This window comes from Scophthalmus maximus, chromosome 6 (assembly GCF_022379125.1).
Source record: "Scophthalmus maximus strain ysfricsl-2021 chromosome 6, ASM2237912v1, whole genome shotgun sequence".
Lineage (NCBI taxonomy): Eukaryota > Metazoa > Chordata > Actinopteri > Pleuronectiformes > Scophthalmidae > Scophthalmus > Scophthalmus maximus.
This window is the reverse complement of record NC_061520.1, coordinates 9,257,766-9,273,351: the sequence shown is the minus strand read 5'-3', so window position 1 is coordinate 9,273,351 and position 15,586 is coordinate 9,257,766. Positions and strand designations below refer to the sequence as shown.

Below are 15,586 nucleotides of genomic sequence, written 5' to 3'. Positions count from 1 at the left end.
ACAGTAACAGCGGGTGGTAGATGGAATGGTGGTCTCCCAGCAGCCACTTATAGGATTGGTTTTCTGCCTGACACACTGCTGCAGTGCAGCTCTCACCAATTTGTCAGCACCGAGTAAGTGTGCCAGTCTGCAGAACATTTAGCACATCAACACTCGCTGTAGTGCATTTAGTAATATTAAAGAAGGATGTGAAGTGTGTGTATGCTTGTGTCTAATCTTGTTGCACGTAAGGTTGCTTTTGAGAGTGTGTGTGTGTGTGTGTGTGTGTCAGCTATAGGGAAAAGACGGAGACTGTGTGTGTGCACCTCATGAGGATGAACAATTTGTTTTCATCAAATGTGACTAACACTTTTATGTGTGGCTTCCTTTCCCTGAAGGCAGCATCTTCACCTTGGTTTAATACCCTCCTCATGCTCTGTTTTCAAGGACACTCGCAGGTTCAGTTACTGTATTCCAATGACTGATGGTGCTCATGTTACCTTTGGCCATTGGAGAGCAATGACAACAAAAAAGTGTACATGTATTTTATTTTTGCCTCGCTCTGTTTGTCCTCCTCTCATATTCTGTCCAGATAAGACGTTCCTGCCTCACTGCTGTGTCACGGCACCGTGCAAATCGAGCTTCCAGGCTGAGGGAAACCAGATCATTTGTCCTCATTTTTAAAAGAGGTGGTGGACTGGTAAAATATTATTTCCTTCTCCGTCACTATGATTCTTTTCGGTCTTAAATCTGCTGCTTGTTGTTACCTGTTTGTGAACTTTTGTAAGCTGGTCCAGGTTGTTTTCAAGAAAGGAAATCTTCTGTCTCTGGGTGACGTATCCCCCAGTGTCATCGGCCTGCATCCCGGCACTCTGTCACCAGAAACAGCAGAGCTTTAAACACTGCAGATCAGTGTATGTACTGTAATGTAAGGGATTTGCGTTCAGTCTATTCACATGTTTCCAGGCAATGTCGGTAACATTTGGAGTAGTAAAGCTTTTACGCATTTTCCATTGCTCAATCATGCGTGGCTTACTTTTCTAACGCGAGTCGTGAGGTCTTGGACAAAAAGCTTGCGGAGGTTGTGCAGGGTGTGGAGCTCATGGGCCTACAGTTTGAAGAGAGAGGAAATGGTGCAGTTAAAGCAGTTAAAGAGTATTTAGTGGATGAGCTGCCTCCGAGGGAGCCAAGTGAATCGCGACAGCAAATAATGACTCACGACAGTCTCCTCCAGCCCTTTGAGGTCCTGCTTTGACTGCTCATGTCGCTCGTGGAGAAACCTATAGACAGACGGATAGATAGAAAATTCCTTAGGCAAATGACTACCACGTTATCGCCAGAATAATTAATGAACAAAGAACAAACGCAGTGTGCGCCCAGCTGCCATCTGATGCAATATGCTGTAAAGGTCAGTGCAGAAAGGGGCCTATTAGCGGCCAGCTGCTACCTTGTTCCAAAACTTCCTAATACAGATTCAAAGAGACTAAGCGAGCCAGAGAAATACAGAGAAAAAGAGGCGAAGGCGGGGTTTTAAAGGGGGTTTAGCTTCCAGCTAACTTTAGCCACAATCTGCACGGCTGTGTCCCTCAGCACATAGGACGCATACTGTAAATAGAAAGTCAGAGCTGCCGAGCCAGAGGAAAACAAATAGACAAAGGGAAGACAAATGACAGAGGGACACGGAAGATGTGAATCAAAAAGGGGCAGCTCGTCCCCAGGCCTCCATATGGTGAAGTGTTTGAGAGCTGGCCAGGATAGTAAAGCAAGAGTCTCACGTCAGTTCCTCCAGCTGCCGGCTCTTGTGATGTTCTTGGCGCCGAAGACGTTCAAAGTCATCGTGCAGTTGCTCCAGCTCCAGCTCCTGCTGCTGGTTACAGCTTAAGTAAAGTAAAAATTGACTTTGTCAATACAAAACCCATTAGGATACACATCCTGGTTTTCAAGAAAATAGATTACACTTTTTTTTTTTAATTTTTGATTCTTAAATCAGAGTATTTATCAAACTGACGGGTCACTCTGCTGCTATAACAGATGTTTTCTACCTCACTGACATCCATCCATCTATACATCTATCAAATCACTGATCCATCCATCCATCCGTTCATCCATCCATTCATTTCTAAGCTGCCTTTCCAAATCAGGCTGTGCCAGCAGGTCCAGCAGGTATAGCAGTAGAGCGCAAAATCATTCAGAGATACTCTGCAGCTGCTCTGTGACTGTTAGGAAAAACTCCAAGGGGCCAGCAGGGAAATGTACTTCAGTCCCTCAAGAGGGTCTGCCCTGACGTCCGCACACTGCTTTTACGGGTAGAATTGAATATCACACTTGAATCCTCAGACTCCACAAGCTCCCTGCCTCTGGATATATGTATGACCTGCACTGGAGAGAACCACATTCTAGTCCTAAACATGGAACTAAGTATGATTTTTTTTCCTTAAGGATTTTTATATTTTGGTGCACAGTGTCTCTGCTCCTGTATGTCTCTGAAGCTGCTTTCAAACATGTGCTGAAGTCTGGACATTTTCCTTAGGGGCTGCAGGCGAGGACGCAAATGCAAAAGCCCCCTGGTAAAATCCATATGAGTGAGCCCATATGAGGACACGCCAGGAAAATCTTCAGAATATTCAGGGGGATGGTTGGCGTCTGGGTAGAGCGCTCACACGCTCACCGTGAAATGTTCCTGCTGTTGTGCACACGTCCGACTCAGACAACCTCCTGCTGCGCTCTTCGTATGTGAACGGCTTAACTCCAGAAAATGTACGGACTCAATTTACCCGACATTTTCCGTATTTCGTGACAGAAAACAGTTTTTTTTATAGATGTCATACAAATATATTTGCATGTTAGGAACTTCTGTTGTGGTGCCTAAGTTTAAAGAGCTGTATATCAGAGGAAGGTGAAGAACAACAATGAGGCACTGACTCAGTTAAGTCGTCAATGATCTTTTGTTTCTCATTGATCTCATCTCGCAGGTGGCCAAGCTGTTTGCAGTGCGCTTCGCGGTGCGTCTCCATCTGCTGCTCCAGAACCCTCTGAGGTGTGGGCAACAAGAGAGAGGAGAGAGAGAAAACCCAGAGGAGGGAATAAAAGTGAAGAAAAAAAAAGACAAGAGAGAAGAACATTACACACACCAGTGCACGTGTGGACATGCAAAGCCACATGGGCATTGAACACACACACACACACACACACACACACATAGACACACAAACACAGCAGATTGTGTCACACACTGCCGTCAGGAACGAAGTCAGACATGGCTAATGAAACTGGAGCGTTTCACACAAAAATACCCCCACACACACACTGACATGAAAAACACACCCTTGAACATGTGTTCAAATTCAAGCAGACGTACAGGAGCTGAAAAATGCACGTGTCTCGGCTTAAAGGCCGTTTTACCAACTAGGTGGCCGGAAAGTGATCCGGGGCCTCAGGAGCCGGTAAAGACCCTATGTGTTGGTTGGTGTTTGGAATGTGCACCTATAAGGCAAAATGTCAATTGGGTCCTGAAATATTATGTAATCACGTGTCATTATTTTGAGACTACATCGTTTTCACGCGGTGCATTTACCTCGATTCAAATTCAAATGACAAGGAACTAACGACACAGAAAACCCATGACCATTCCAAACAGTCGCTGTTCCCAGCATCTCAAATGTCAGACTTTGCTGCCTTTATCTATTTTATTACGTTGTAAATGTAATCACTTTGGATTTTGGATTGTTCATTTGACATATATGCTATTTGAAGATACAGTATCACAATTTGGCTCTGTTAAACTGTGATGGGCATTTTTTACTATTTTCTGACAAAAAAAGGAATAGTTTGACTTTTCATATAAAAAAAAAAAACATGGATGCCAATTTAATGCCTGTACAGTAATATGTAGGTGGAGCTAGCAGTCAGTTAGCTTAGCTTAGCACAAAGACTGGAAACTGTTGGTTTGACCCATATAAAAAAAGTAGCATAAATATTACAATTTGCCATTTTTCCAGATTTCTGGGTCCTTAGAGCTCAGCAGAGTTCTTCTCTTGTTGCGATGAAAAACATTTCCTGTCAGAGACTTTGCCTTGACGAGCTGACTGACTTCCTGTCCTCCCGGCTCCCCCCACACATGGAGGGCATAAATAATTTAATTATATGGGTCTAGGCTCTTTTTATTGGACCAAATGACTAAAATTCTGATAATTAAAGGAGTCTTTGGGGGCAACTGGCTGCTAGATGTAGCCACATAAGACTGGCATGGATCTTATTATCTTACTAAAAAGTGAATAAGTGCATTTTCTAAAATGTCAGACTGTTCCTTACATCGGTTGATCTGTGATAGCAAGTGATCTACATGCAGAAACACTTGTGCCTGTGCAGCAGCAAAGACACAGCATACATGCACAACTTATGGCTGTAGTCCGAGATACACACCCACCCACATCACATTCACACATGCACACCTACTGCTACCTGAGTGCTGAGGTGTGATAAAGGGTTAACTATACTATGTTGCTCTTACATTAGTCATGACTACCTTTATGTCACAGCAAGCCTGGACAGACGTTTGATCCTCCCCCCTGGTCATCTGTGACATGCTCTCTGAAACACAGGTGAAAAAACATTGAGAGATTGATGGTGAGAGAAAACAAGACGGAGAGAGAGAGAGAGAGAGAGAGAGAGAGAGAGAGAAGAGACGGGAGAAGAGGAAGAACGAGGTGCACAGATAAAAGAGAGGAACTCTGTGATGGAGATGAAAGGGGTGACAGTGACCTGACTTTGTAGGCGCAGCGGTACCACGCTTGATGATCACAGCGAGGTCAGCGGGGTCCAAGTCATGCCTTGGGTGTAATAATGTCTATCATTACAAATGACAGCTACTGCATCATGCTGATCTGGTCTGTTGTTTACTCACTGCTGTTGCCGCGGTCTGATGATGAAATAATGAGCACAGACGCTTTGCACCGGGCTGCGGGGTTAACATGACCCGCAGCACTTTGTATTTATCTACTTCTGTACTGACTCGAGGACTGCCTGGCTCAGGCAAGGAGCAGGGCTGTTATTGATTTACCTGCCCTTAAATCCACTGGTTATTTATTGCAGTCCTGCGGTTCTCCTCGGAAAGAATGACTTGCTTTGCCTTTAGCCCAATTTGCCTTTGCCGTTGGCCTGCATTGGGTCAATGTCCTGGGATTATCTGTGGCCAAACCTCGCACACGTTTCAAATAAACCATTAATCTATTCATGCTGGTGCTGTTAAATGTTTGGGAGCCCAAACTGTTCATCGACATTTACCCGTTTGTTTCTCTCTCTTGACAGAATAGAAAGACCTCTGGCACAGGCTAACACTCTCAGTCGAAGCCAATAAAAGACGCAGTTCCTCCAAGTTCCTCTCAGCTCGGTGGAGCTAGGGCACAGTGACAGATTTGTTGTTTATTTTATTTTGTCCTGACATGATTTTGTTTGACCGTGTCAGAACATTACCCTTAACTTTGACTTTGGCATCCCGAGCTAGCAGTTGAAGCAAAATGTACAATGTTCCTCACTGTGCAGTGAGTAAGAAATGTCACACAGTTTTTAGCGGATCATCGGTCATAATTTAAATTCTTTCAGCAAAATGCCATCCTAGAAATGCTTGGAAGACGCTGCTGGATTATATAGATAATTTCTTTGAATTTATATTTAGCTGACAGTCTTATTGTTCATCAGATTTGTTCCTGCAGCCTTATATTGTGTCTGATTATCAACCATAAAACTGTTGTTTTGCTTGTCTGACCATATATCGATATTTTCTTATTTCAACTTAGAATCTTATCTATTGCTTCTGGGGGTTTTTTTTTTAACCACGAAGTCAAATATCTCAACCTGATTCAGGGGTAAACACTTTTGTTACAAATGCAGTGCATATTTTATTTGTACTGAATTGACCATTTGTGCAATATTGATCCCTGAACTTCAAGTTCAGCTAGATTTCACCAAAAATGTAATACGTTTTTTGGAGTAGTACGCTGAGATTAGTCACAGTAGTGCTCTGTGGATGGTTCGCTGGTCCACCAATTTGGTACAGACTGAAATATCTTAACAACTTTTAGATGGAATGTCATAAAATATTTAAGACATTCGTGGTGCCTAGCATTTGAATCTTAATGATCTTCCACCTTTTGATGTAATGATGCTCCTCTGACTCAAGTCTTCACTTATCCTGTGAAATATCTCAAAGTCCTTATGACAGATTTGAAAAAATTCTAAATAAATCCTACAGACATTCATGATCCCCCCCAATATTGGCTGGATCGCTGAAATAGAAATTTGGTTCAATCATTCACGTTCCCCTGAGGATTAGTTAGGGGTCCCCTTGTCTTTTTCATTATTTGGTGGTTGCCTGGATTGATATGTTGAGGGAGCGACTATTGTACTTCAGTTTCAGGTATAATGGTGTTTTACTCTACCTTGAGCTTGGAGTTTGGCCAGCTCCTCGCTCAGAGAGTCGTAGCTGTCCTCCAGCTGCCTCTTCTTCAGCTCCATGTTCTGCATGTACTCCGTTAGAGAGCGGATCTTTGCCCCATGCTGAAAATCAACGCACATTGTTTTCGGATGCGGAAAGTATACTGATGAGGAAAGGACCTCTACCCGGGAGAACACTTTACACCGAGGAGAAATTGTACCTTTACTCGTCGTTGAACAGATATAGTTTACATTAAGTATTCATGATCTCTATTCTTTAAGGAATTTAATTAAAATACCAAAGATAGTAAAATTTCACACCACGGTGGCTTCAGGCAAGCACATCAACATACAAAACACACCATGCTTTAAGAATCAGGGCAGTTTGTACCCTGAAAGCTTCTGATGCGAGAAGTCTTCTATTTCCATAAAAGGCTGATGTTTTGAATACACATCAGAGTAATTAACATCACACAAAGGCCTTCAACGCAATGTGATGTGTTACATAGACTGATAAAGAGGAGTGTACTTGAAACGTCTCTCAATCGTTTGTCTTGATTGAATTAATAATATTGAATTCAAATTTTACGTTTCAGTGTCTACTCTCTTGATTTTTTTTTGCATGTCAAAAACGAAAATTTGCATCAGGAGTAACAGATAAGACATTTTATCTACAACAGCAGATAACCGCATGTGTGAAGACGTTGTCAGTTTTATCAAGTTCTTATTTTCACCAGTCCCTCACCTGTGAAATGAGAAGGTGACACGAGGACAGCTCTCTTCCTGTCTCCTCCATCTTGCGGTGACACTCCATCTGAAGGTTCTCCAGGTGGCGGCAGCGCTTCACCATGGACTTCACCTCAGACTTCAACTTACTGATGTAGAGGCGAGCCACGGTGAACTCCTCCTCGATCACGCCGGTGATCTCCATGGGCTGGAGATGAACGAGGCGGAAAGGAGGAGAGATGTCTGGTTAAGATGGAGTAAGACAGCTGGGAAGTTGAAGAGGCACTTCTGGAGCACGCTCTGGCATTTTGTACGCACATTTATTAACAGCATCATTTAGCCAACGCTGTAGCTTTGAAATGAACATACACACCAACATCGGTCTAAACATTACAGATGATAGCGAATATGCCTATAAACCACTTTCAGGTGTGGTATAGAAATCTACATAGTGGAAGGGGAACACACTGTATATTGACCATGTTGTTTCATGTTTGGCCCTTCAGAAATGTCCAGCTGAAGGATGATAAAGCTTTTGTGCGGCTTTTGAGCAAGCAGGCACACAAAATTTTATATAAATATGACATTGATATATGTGTGAACTTATGAACCCTAGGCTTCCTGCTCAGTTTTTACTCCTTTTTGTGGTCACATGTATTAGTTAGGCGTGTCCTATTATGCTATTTTCAGTATTTTGACACTCAGAAACAACTTTCCGATAATGTCCATCCATCCATCCATCCATCGTCTACCGCTTTATCCATTTAAGAGTCGTTGGGGGGCTGGAGCCAATCCCAGCTAACATTGGGCGGGAGGCTGGGTTCACCCTGGACAGGTCGCCAGCCTATCGCAACAACCATTCACTGTCCCATTCACACCTACGGTCAATTTAGAGTCTCCAATTAACCTAACCCCATGTCTTTGGACTGTGGGAGGAAGCCGGAGAACCCGGCGAGAACCCACACATACACGGGGAGAACATGCAAACTCCACACAGAAAGGCCCTGGTTGGTTTGAACCGGGATCCGAACCCAAAACCTTCTTGCTGTGAGGCGAAAGTGCTAACCACTACACCACCGTGCAGCCTTTCCGATAATGTTCACCATGCAATTTTAAAATAGCCAGCTCTCTCTCGGCAAGTCTGAAATCAGCGAATGGACCATATTGTCTGTTTCACAGTCTCAGATTCGTTTCTTGTTCTTTTTTTAAAGGTCTTCCATTTCTCTCTTATCAATCTAAATGTGTCTACTTTCTTTTCAATCTTCCTCCTCTATCCGGACCACTCATCCATGCTTAGCCCACCCAGTAAATCAAAATAGAAAAACAGAATCTGACATCTTAGAACAATTTGTTCAGCGCAGTAATAGTGGATGTGGATTTATGGACGTTTATTACTGCTATCACTTGAAAGAGCAGGCTGCACTGATTCCAGCATGATGTGTATATGACATCTGATCTGTCTGTGAGTACTGGCTTGACTGAGTTATTGCTCTGACTAGAAGGCTTTTCTTGTGCAAATTCCATCAATTGGCCCAAATAGCTGAGTGTTTTTTCTCGCTTTGATACCAGGGAAAGTTGGGGATTCACAGATTTAAGAAAAGAGGCTTAAAATGCAGAAAAGTACTAACCCCTAACCCTAACCCCTAACCCTCTGATCTGTTGACACAGTTGTGAAATATTTTATTTCAGTGTTTCCTGCTTAGTTACGGACTCTGTCTGTTTCTTGGCAAAATCTTTGGTAAGTGAATGCTGTCTCCGAACCTGCAGCCTCTGCTCCACTCACCAGCTTGATGTCCTTGTTTCCAACGATGGTGCTGAACTCGCTCAGGTCCCTCATGAGCCCGTTGAGAATCTCAGCGATGCGTTTCCTCTGGTGGCTGCTCACTTCTTGGATACGGGACAGCTCTGCCTCTAAAGCCATCAGGTGACCCTATGGGATGAGAGCAGTGAGAAGAGGGAGTGAACATAGAGGTTGTGCGAGAAGGGAAAAACTAATTGGAGAAAACCCGGAGGAGACTGGAAAGCTCATGGGAATGATAAAGTGAGAGGATATTGTGTGGGGGAGGTAAACCTAACCCGAAAACGAGAGTCCTTTAACCTGAGAGCACACACAGCTGCTAGACACATTTTAACCCCCATGCTCATCCAAGAAATCCAAGTAGCAAAACGTAATAGCTCCTAAATTACAAATCAATAAACGTCCGAGATTGGGGTTGATGGCATCAGCACTGGATGCAAGGTTCTGGGAGAGTGAATGATGGAGCTTACTATTTCCTTCTCCATTTTGTTCAGCAGTTAGCTTCTAAACAAGGCTGAACACAATGAAGCGATTTGGATTCAATCGATGCGCTAAATGTCTAACGAAATCAAGTGAAAGAAAAGGGAGTACAGGGCTTTTGCTTCAGCAACACGTTCTTGGACATTGCAAAATTGCGCCTCAAATTTTCAACATGATTAACATGAGCAACACATGAACAAGACCAAGAGAACCTTTGTGGTTGGTTTGGGTAATAGCCAGGATTTTTGACATCATGAGCACAACACGTGTAATTTGGTTTAGAGTTATTTCTGGGGTTTTTTATAACAAATTGTTGGATCAGTGGTGTGACCTTAAACAGGCAAAGAAGAAATGTATTTCTTTAAGATATCGAGTAAATTCTTCTCTAGTCTGTTTCTATATTGGTGCTACTATGGTAACCTAAGTTTTGAAGGTTTTTAATCTTGTTGTCAAAACACAATTTTAAACTAGGTGTATTATCAAATTCTATATTTAAATGCTCTTTTTTAATGCTGCATTTAAGGTTATCTGCCTCATGAATCATCAGTTCAGTCGAAACCACCATTACCCACCAGCTTAAATACATTTACTCCTTTATCAACCTCTCCATCTTCTACTCCTTCATTAACTTCAAGCCCTGTGATCATTTTCCAGGGTCAAGTCCCACGTCAAAACATTTACAATCCATAAATGGTGGTAAATAATTAACTGAAGTCGATTCATTTATGAAAGTAAAAGGAGAGGAGGAGGAATGTTAATGAAATAATGTTCGGTTTAGTTGAAGAAAGATTTATGAAGTGATACCGCGCAGGTTGGTGCAATGATGAATGGAGTTAATCATAATGGTAGAAAGGGGGCATAGGTAGACAAATGAAAGGAGGTGCTTAATGGAGCAGATGAATGGCAGTAACAGTGAACAATGGCACGGCCTCCTGCATAAGAAGAGAGGAGTTTCCCCTGAAAGCAGGGATGAAGACAGCGGAGGAGTTGGTGATGAATGAACCCTACTATCGCAACATTTTTCTAGGTCAGTGCTGCCCCATCTGAACTGCATGGGACCCACTCTGCATCCCACCGCTAATACACAGAGAGAGGAGAATCAGTCCTAAAGAGTCGGGGGGGGGGGATAAAGCTGCAAAAAGGCCGTCATCATCATGCCAGGTGGCATCCCCGAGAAGGACTTGTGTCAGGTAAGCGGCCAGAGCACAGCGAGCCGCAGACGAGACCTGCTAAGTGATATATGATTGTTATGATTGAGGAGGAGAGGAGGTTTCAGCTGCGTTTAGAGACGACTAAAGTGTGCCCTCTTTAGTTACACCGTCAGCTCCTTTCATCAATATCTAGACAGAGAAAGACGGAGAGGGAGGAGAGGACACAGTGGCAGATAGTAAAACGGTGCATGAAATATTGAAGAGGTTTTTAAGAAGTTGAATAATGCTCGGCTCAGTCCACTGGGCCAGTTACAATAACTTTATTAAGGGCTGACCAGCTCTGCCAGATATCTCTATTTTACATCCATCTCTGCTTGAATCTTTCTCCTCATTCTCAATACTTTACCATTTAATAACATGATGCAAAAAAAGCACCAAAAAAAAGCTAACAGCATCATTTACTGAATCCATGGCAACATTATACTTCCAATTATCTTCCCCAAACCATTATGGGAACTGTAGAAAACCTATGTTTTCAACCCCCTACATTTCAATGTCCCATTGAAATGTAGGGGGTTGGTGGGTTGTCTTGATTTTGTCTAAGGGGGACCAAGACTTTGAAAACCCCTGCTCTATAACATTATATATTCATGTATTCAAAAGCCACAATCGGTTTAAAAAAGGATCTTTATGTATTATTCATTGACAGTTTACACTCAAAAACCCACTGTGTGCTCTGTGTACGAGTGTTTTTTCATCAACGGTGACCAAACAACTGTCCTCAGATTCCAGTAGAAATTATGCTGAATCCTGGTTGGAGCATGGAAATATGTGACATCCCTTTTACAACTGAGCCCCGCTCACATCAAAACAGTGTGAAGAGCTCAGAGAAATCTAAGAAGATATAAAGAAATCTTTCAGGGGGAAATAGCCAAATCCATTTTAACTGTGGCACACAAAACTCTTTCTAAGAAGCTGACCGAGAAAAGAAAAAGTTTAAGCGTCTTTCAGTTGTCACTCAAAAAACCCCCATCTTCAGACAATCGCTGATTGAAAACGCAGTGTTTTTAGATTTTGCAAAGCCTTAAAAATGTAGAAGAATGTGAACGACGCAGTGCACAGTTACCGCCATGCCTGGTTTCGTAAAAGCGGAATATTCATTAATAACAATTTTTTTTTTCGAGCTTTGATGACAAACTATGCCAGATTTAATTAACCACAATTTAATCTTTGACAGCACTGACTGCTTCCCTCAAGCAAACAAGCTATTCAGTAAAAACCACAGCGTGGAATTTTGAGATTACTTTGAAATACTGACCTTGATCAAGAAAAAAGCAGCCATGTGCTCTGTGTGGCGGCCGGCGTCGGCATTTTCTAACATTTGCTCGTGGTTATAGTGCAAAACAACAAGGCACATGTCAGATGAACGTATTCATTCTCAGTTTTTCATTGGCGCCACGGTGAATGCAGGTTCAAGCTTGAGCAAGTGCTGTAATTTGTAGTAGTTCACACAAACTGTGGCTTTATCACAAGTACTGTCTGAAGTGATCATAAACCAGAGGACCTTCACTTTTCTTATATCAATGCGTCAACCAATAGATTCATTTCTTCAGTGGTTTTCCACCCTTTTTTTCCAAAATGTCTTTTTTTTCTCTTATGTGAATCTGTTTAAGGTAAAATGACTCGCTGGCGGCACGATTCGAATTTTCTGTCCTATCTGTACTTCCATACAGCGCTCTACATTATCTCCCTAATTGCCTTTTGAAACACTACTTCATATTCTTCACAGATAGGGGCTTAAATTGACAGAGGGACAAATTATTTTTTATCCGAAAGTTAATTTATCTTTCCCTCCATTAATTAGTTTTATAAAGCTTGGACAATCGTTTCTGTTTTCATTTTCCTCTTCATTTCTCTCTCTATTTCTCTCCCAACATTTACAAATATACACTGTATACATTTGCGGTACGACATATCAACAACGAGGCTCCTGAAAGTCTGACCCACCATTTTCTTTGTGAGCTCTTCAGCCAGGAGCTTGTTCTGCATGCTCTTCTCCTCGACCTCCAGGCTCTTCTGGTCGTAGTTCACAGCAAGCTCCTCCAGGGCCTGCAGGACCTCCTTCACCTCCACCTTAGCCGACTCATTCTCCGTCTGCAGCCTGCCGAGCTCCGACTGCACCTTCTCACTGTCACCCCTGGATGACGCAAGAAGCTGTGGGGCATAGATATATAACAGCTGCGTAACAAGTGTAAAGAGTAATTCAAAAAAAATTGGGAAGAAAATTCACAAAGAAAGTCAAATTTACAGGGATATTCTATACAAAAGCAGCCTCTTCATTAAAACAGAAGCTGCTGGGTTTTAACAAAACATAACTGTGATGTTTATCTCATTCTCAAGAGATAAGCATGTGTGCACAACTCAGGTTTAATTTAAGCGATGAAACCTTTTCTAAACATTCATCATGGAATATTACTTGACACCGTGAGAGCTGATATTACTTTGACACCATCTTATTTGCTTCTATCTGCAATACTGCAGCCCACTGTGGGTCATTTTCATGTCATCAGGTGTAGACGTTGCTCTGCCCAGGGTGCCTGCATGTTTGCACTGTAGCATGCAGCTTCTGTTTGGCCAAATGGATGTGAATTCAGGTTACTGCACACAAACTAAGGCTGGAAAGGTACCATCATGTCAGCTCAACACACAGCAGGACCATTTTGGCATAAGAATGGACTAATTTTGCAAATGTGTAGTCTTATCCTTGGCAGAGAACTACGTGACAATGCTTGTTTCAGGTTATTTAGCCCACTGGCCTGTCTATTGCAGAAATGTAACATTAGAATTGAGTGTATGTACATTACAACTGCCTGTTTTATTTCATACATCACTGACATTTCCCGTCTTTGCAATTTCTGGTTCCCATCAAGGGGCAACCCACCGGGATATCACCCACTGGTTGGTGTACTGACGTTTTTTATGGCCGACGGCATCTTGGTTTTTTGAAACCAGAAGCGGTGCTGGGCCTGACGGAGAGCTCGTAGCCTGCGACCTGCAAGATCATGCTCTTTGACGACAAAGTGTATATCCTCCCTGTGCCCAAAGTCGTGCCACAGGGTTTTACACAAGGACCTCTCTTGTTCTCCATATATGTCAGCCTTTCTGATAATTTATCGAATGTTGGGTTCAGTTTTTATGCAGATGATTAACACGCAAACACACCCATTATGAAAACAATTACACCTAATGGTCTCAAAGTGCTTTCTGGAACCTGAAAATAGTTTTTTTCTTACTTATCTCAGTGACAAGTGGAAAAAAAAACCTCTCACAACTGACTTCAATTCATAGTGCGACTTTGTCACATTCGCAAACATGCAGCCTACTGTGGGCTGTTTAACCAAACTAATGAAAGGATATAAAACCAAGGTCCTTTACCTCCTCCTGGTCGAGCATCTGCTCCTTCAGCTTCTCCACCATCTGGCTCTGGTGGTTGATCTCATCATCCTTTAGTAGTAAAGAGTCCCATTGAATAGATACGGTTAATTTACAGTGTTATGGGTTACACATACTGGTACAGTTGAGATGCTCTAGTCTGTACACTGTCATCTTGTATACTTTGGGTTTCATGTGTAAACACAATTATATTTCAGCTTGCACTTGACACAATTCAACATAAAAAAAACATTAATACAATCTAACAGAAACAAAAAAAAAAGTGTGTGAGTTATTGTTCAAAAAGCATTTACTTCATGGTCTGTGTTAAACTAATCATGAATACCCCACACAGCATTAGAAATGTTTGAGTTATGTCCTGCGTATAAATGCACTTACATGCATCATAAAATATCCTGCAGCAGGTCTAACATTGCTAGTGCACTACATAAGTTGAGAAAAAATACCAAAGCATCCCGACAGATTACCATATTCAGTATGTTCAACCACACACCTGTGTGAATAGGCTTCTCTGTTGCTAAAAACCATCACTATTTTTCTCATATGCACAGTAAAGGAAAGAAAAAATGTGCCAATGCATTGACAATAGTTGTGTCTACTTATTCAAGCAATAAAATGACAGCACTGTGGAGCACAGCATACATGAGCATAGAGGGTTTAATGTTTTAGATAAATGAACGCTCATACTTTTAATCTAGAACATTACTATTTCCCCAATGGAGCCACTACAATGTTTCTCGTCCTGAATTCATTAGCATGTGTAATGTATGCATTATAGGCTCTTTGTATTCATGTGTGCATAACATTACAAGAAACTCCAGCCACGGTGTGTAATCAATACTACATTCATTCTCACAAATTGTCCTCATGTGGCACCCCAATCATCACCTTATCATCCAGCTGTTTGTAAAGCCTGCGGATCTCCTCCTCATATTTCTGCCGCTCCTCCTCAGAGATGTGAACCACAATGGAGGATGCAATGGAGCAGGGGCTGCAGGGGCTGCAGATGTCAAGAATTGGCTCCTCAGATTCTGGAGCCACCGGGGGAACATCCTTAGATTCCTCACCCAACTGCCCCAACACATTCTCGCCTAAAAACGGAGAAAAAATATTCAATTTTTTCTTTTGTTGTAAATTTGTTGCTCTTATCTCTGGTAAATCCTCCCGTATGGATAAATGCATAAAAGGGATGAGTGGGGTAATATTAATCATATTTTCCTTTACTCCTGAATGCATTTGATGCATTTGAGATATTTCAATGCCATAAATTAGAAGTCTTTTCCATATACTCAGATCCAAAAACCCACAACCACCATATACTGTATAACATGAGGATATCGGTTTTCTTATGTTTGGTATTGGCTGTCATGCTTCCAAAAATTGCAAAGAAAAAAGAAGGGGCAAAGGTGAACAAAAACCAGCGATGCACAATATAGGATTTTTCCAGCATAGGTTAAAGAGAATAGAGATTTGATGGAATTTACTGTGTGCGACAGCTGTTCCTGTCTTTGGAACATCCTTGATTAAAGAGTCGGGTAATGTGGTGTAAGATGGAGGTCAAATCCGT

At 42.2% G+C, this 15,586-nt stretch overlaps 1 protein-coding gene across 2 annotated transcripts in view; it reads right to left on the bottom strand.

The window, feature by feature from the left end:
- kif5ab (kinesin family member 5A, b) overlaps positions 1-15,586 on the bottom strand; it is a 57,074-nt gene that overhangs the window by 13,565 nt on the left and 27,923 nt on the right. For both annotated transcript variants that reach the window (XM_035632601.2, XM_035632602.2), the window contains exons 12-23: positions 14,908-15,110; positions 14,002-14,070; positions 12,574-12,780; positions 8,921-9,067; positions 7,157-7,345; positions 6,417-6,534; positions 4,505-4,569; positions 2,902-3,011; positions 1,755-1,856; positions 1,199-1,259; positions 1,016-1,087; positions 747-851 (exon numbers count right to left, since the gene is read on the bottom strand). In XM_035632601.2, coding sequence (XP_035488494.2) covers positions 747-851; positions 1,016-1,087; positions 1,199-1,259; positions 1,755-1,856; positions 2,902-3,011; positions 4,505-4,569; positions 6,417-6,534; positions 7,157-7,345; positions 8,921-9,067; positions 12,574-12,780; positions 14,002-14,070; positions 14,908-15,110 — 1,448 coding nt within the window. The remainder of the gene's footprint in view (positions 1-746; positions 852-1,015; positions 1,088-1,198; positions 1,260-1,754; positions 1,857-2,901; positions 3,012-4,504; positions 4,570-6,416; positions 6,535-7,156; positions 7,346-8,920; positions 9,068-12,573; positions 12,781-14,001; positions 14,071-14,907; positions 15,111-15,586) is intronic.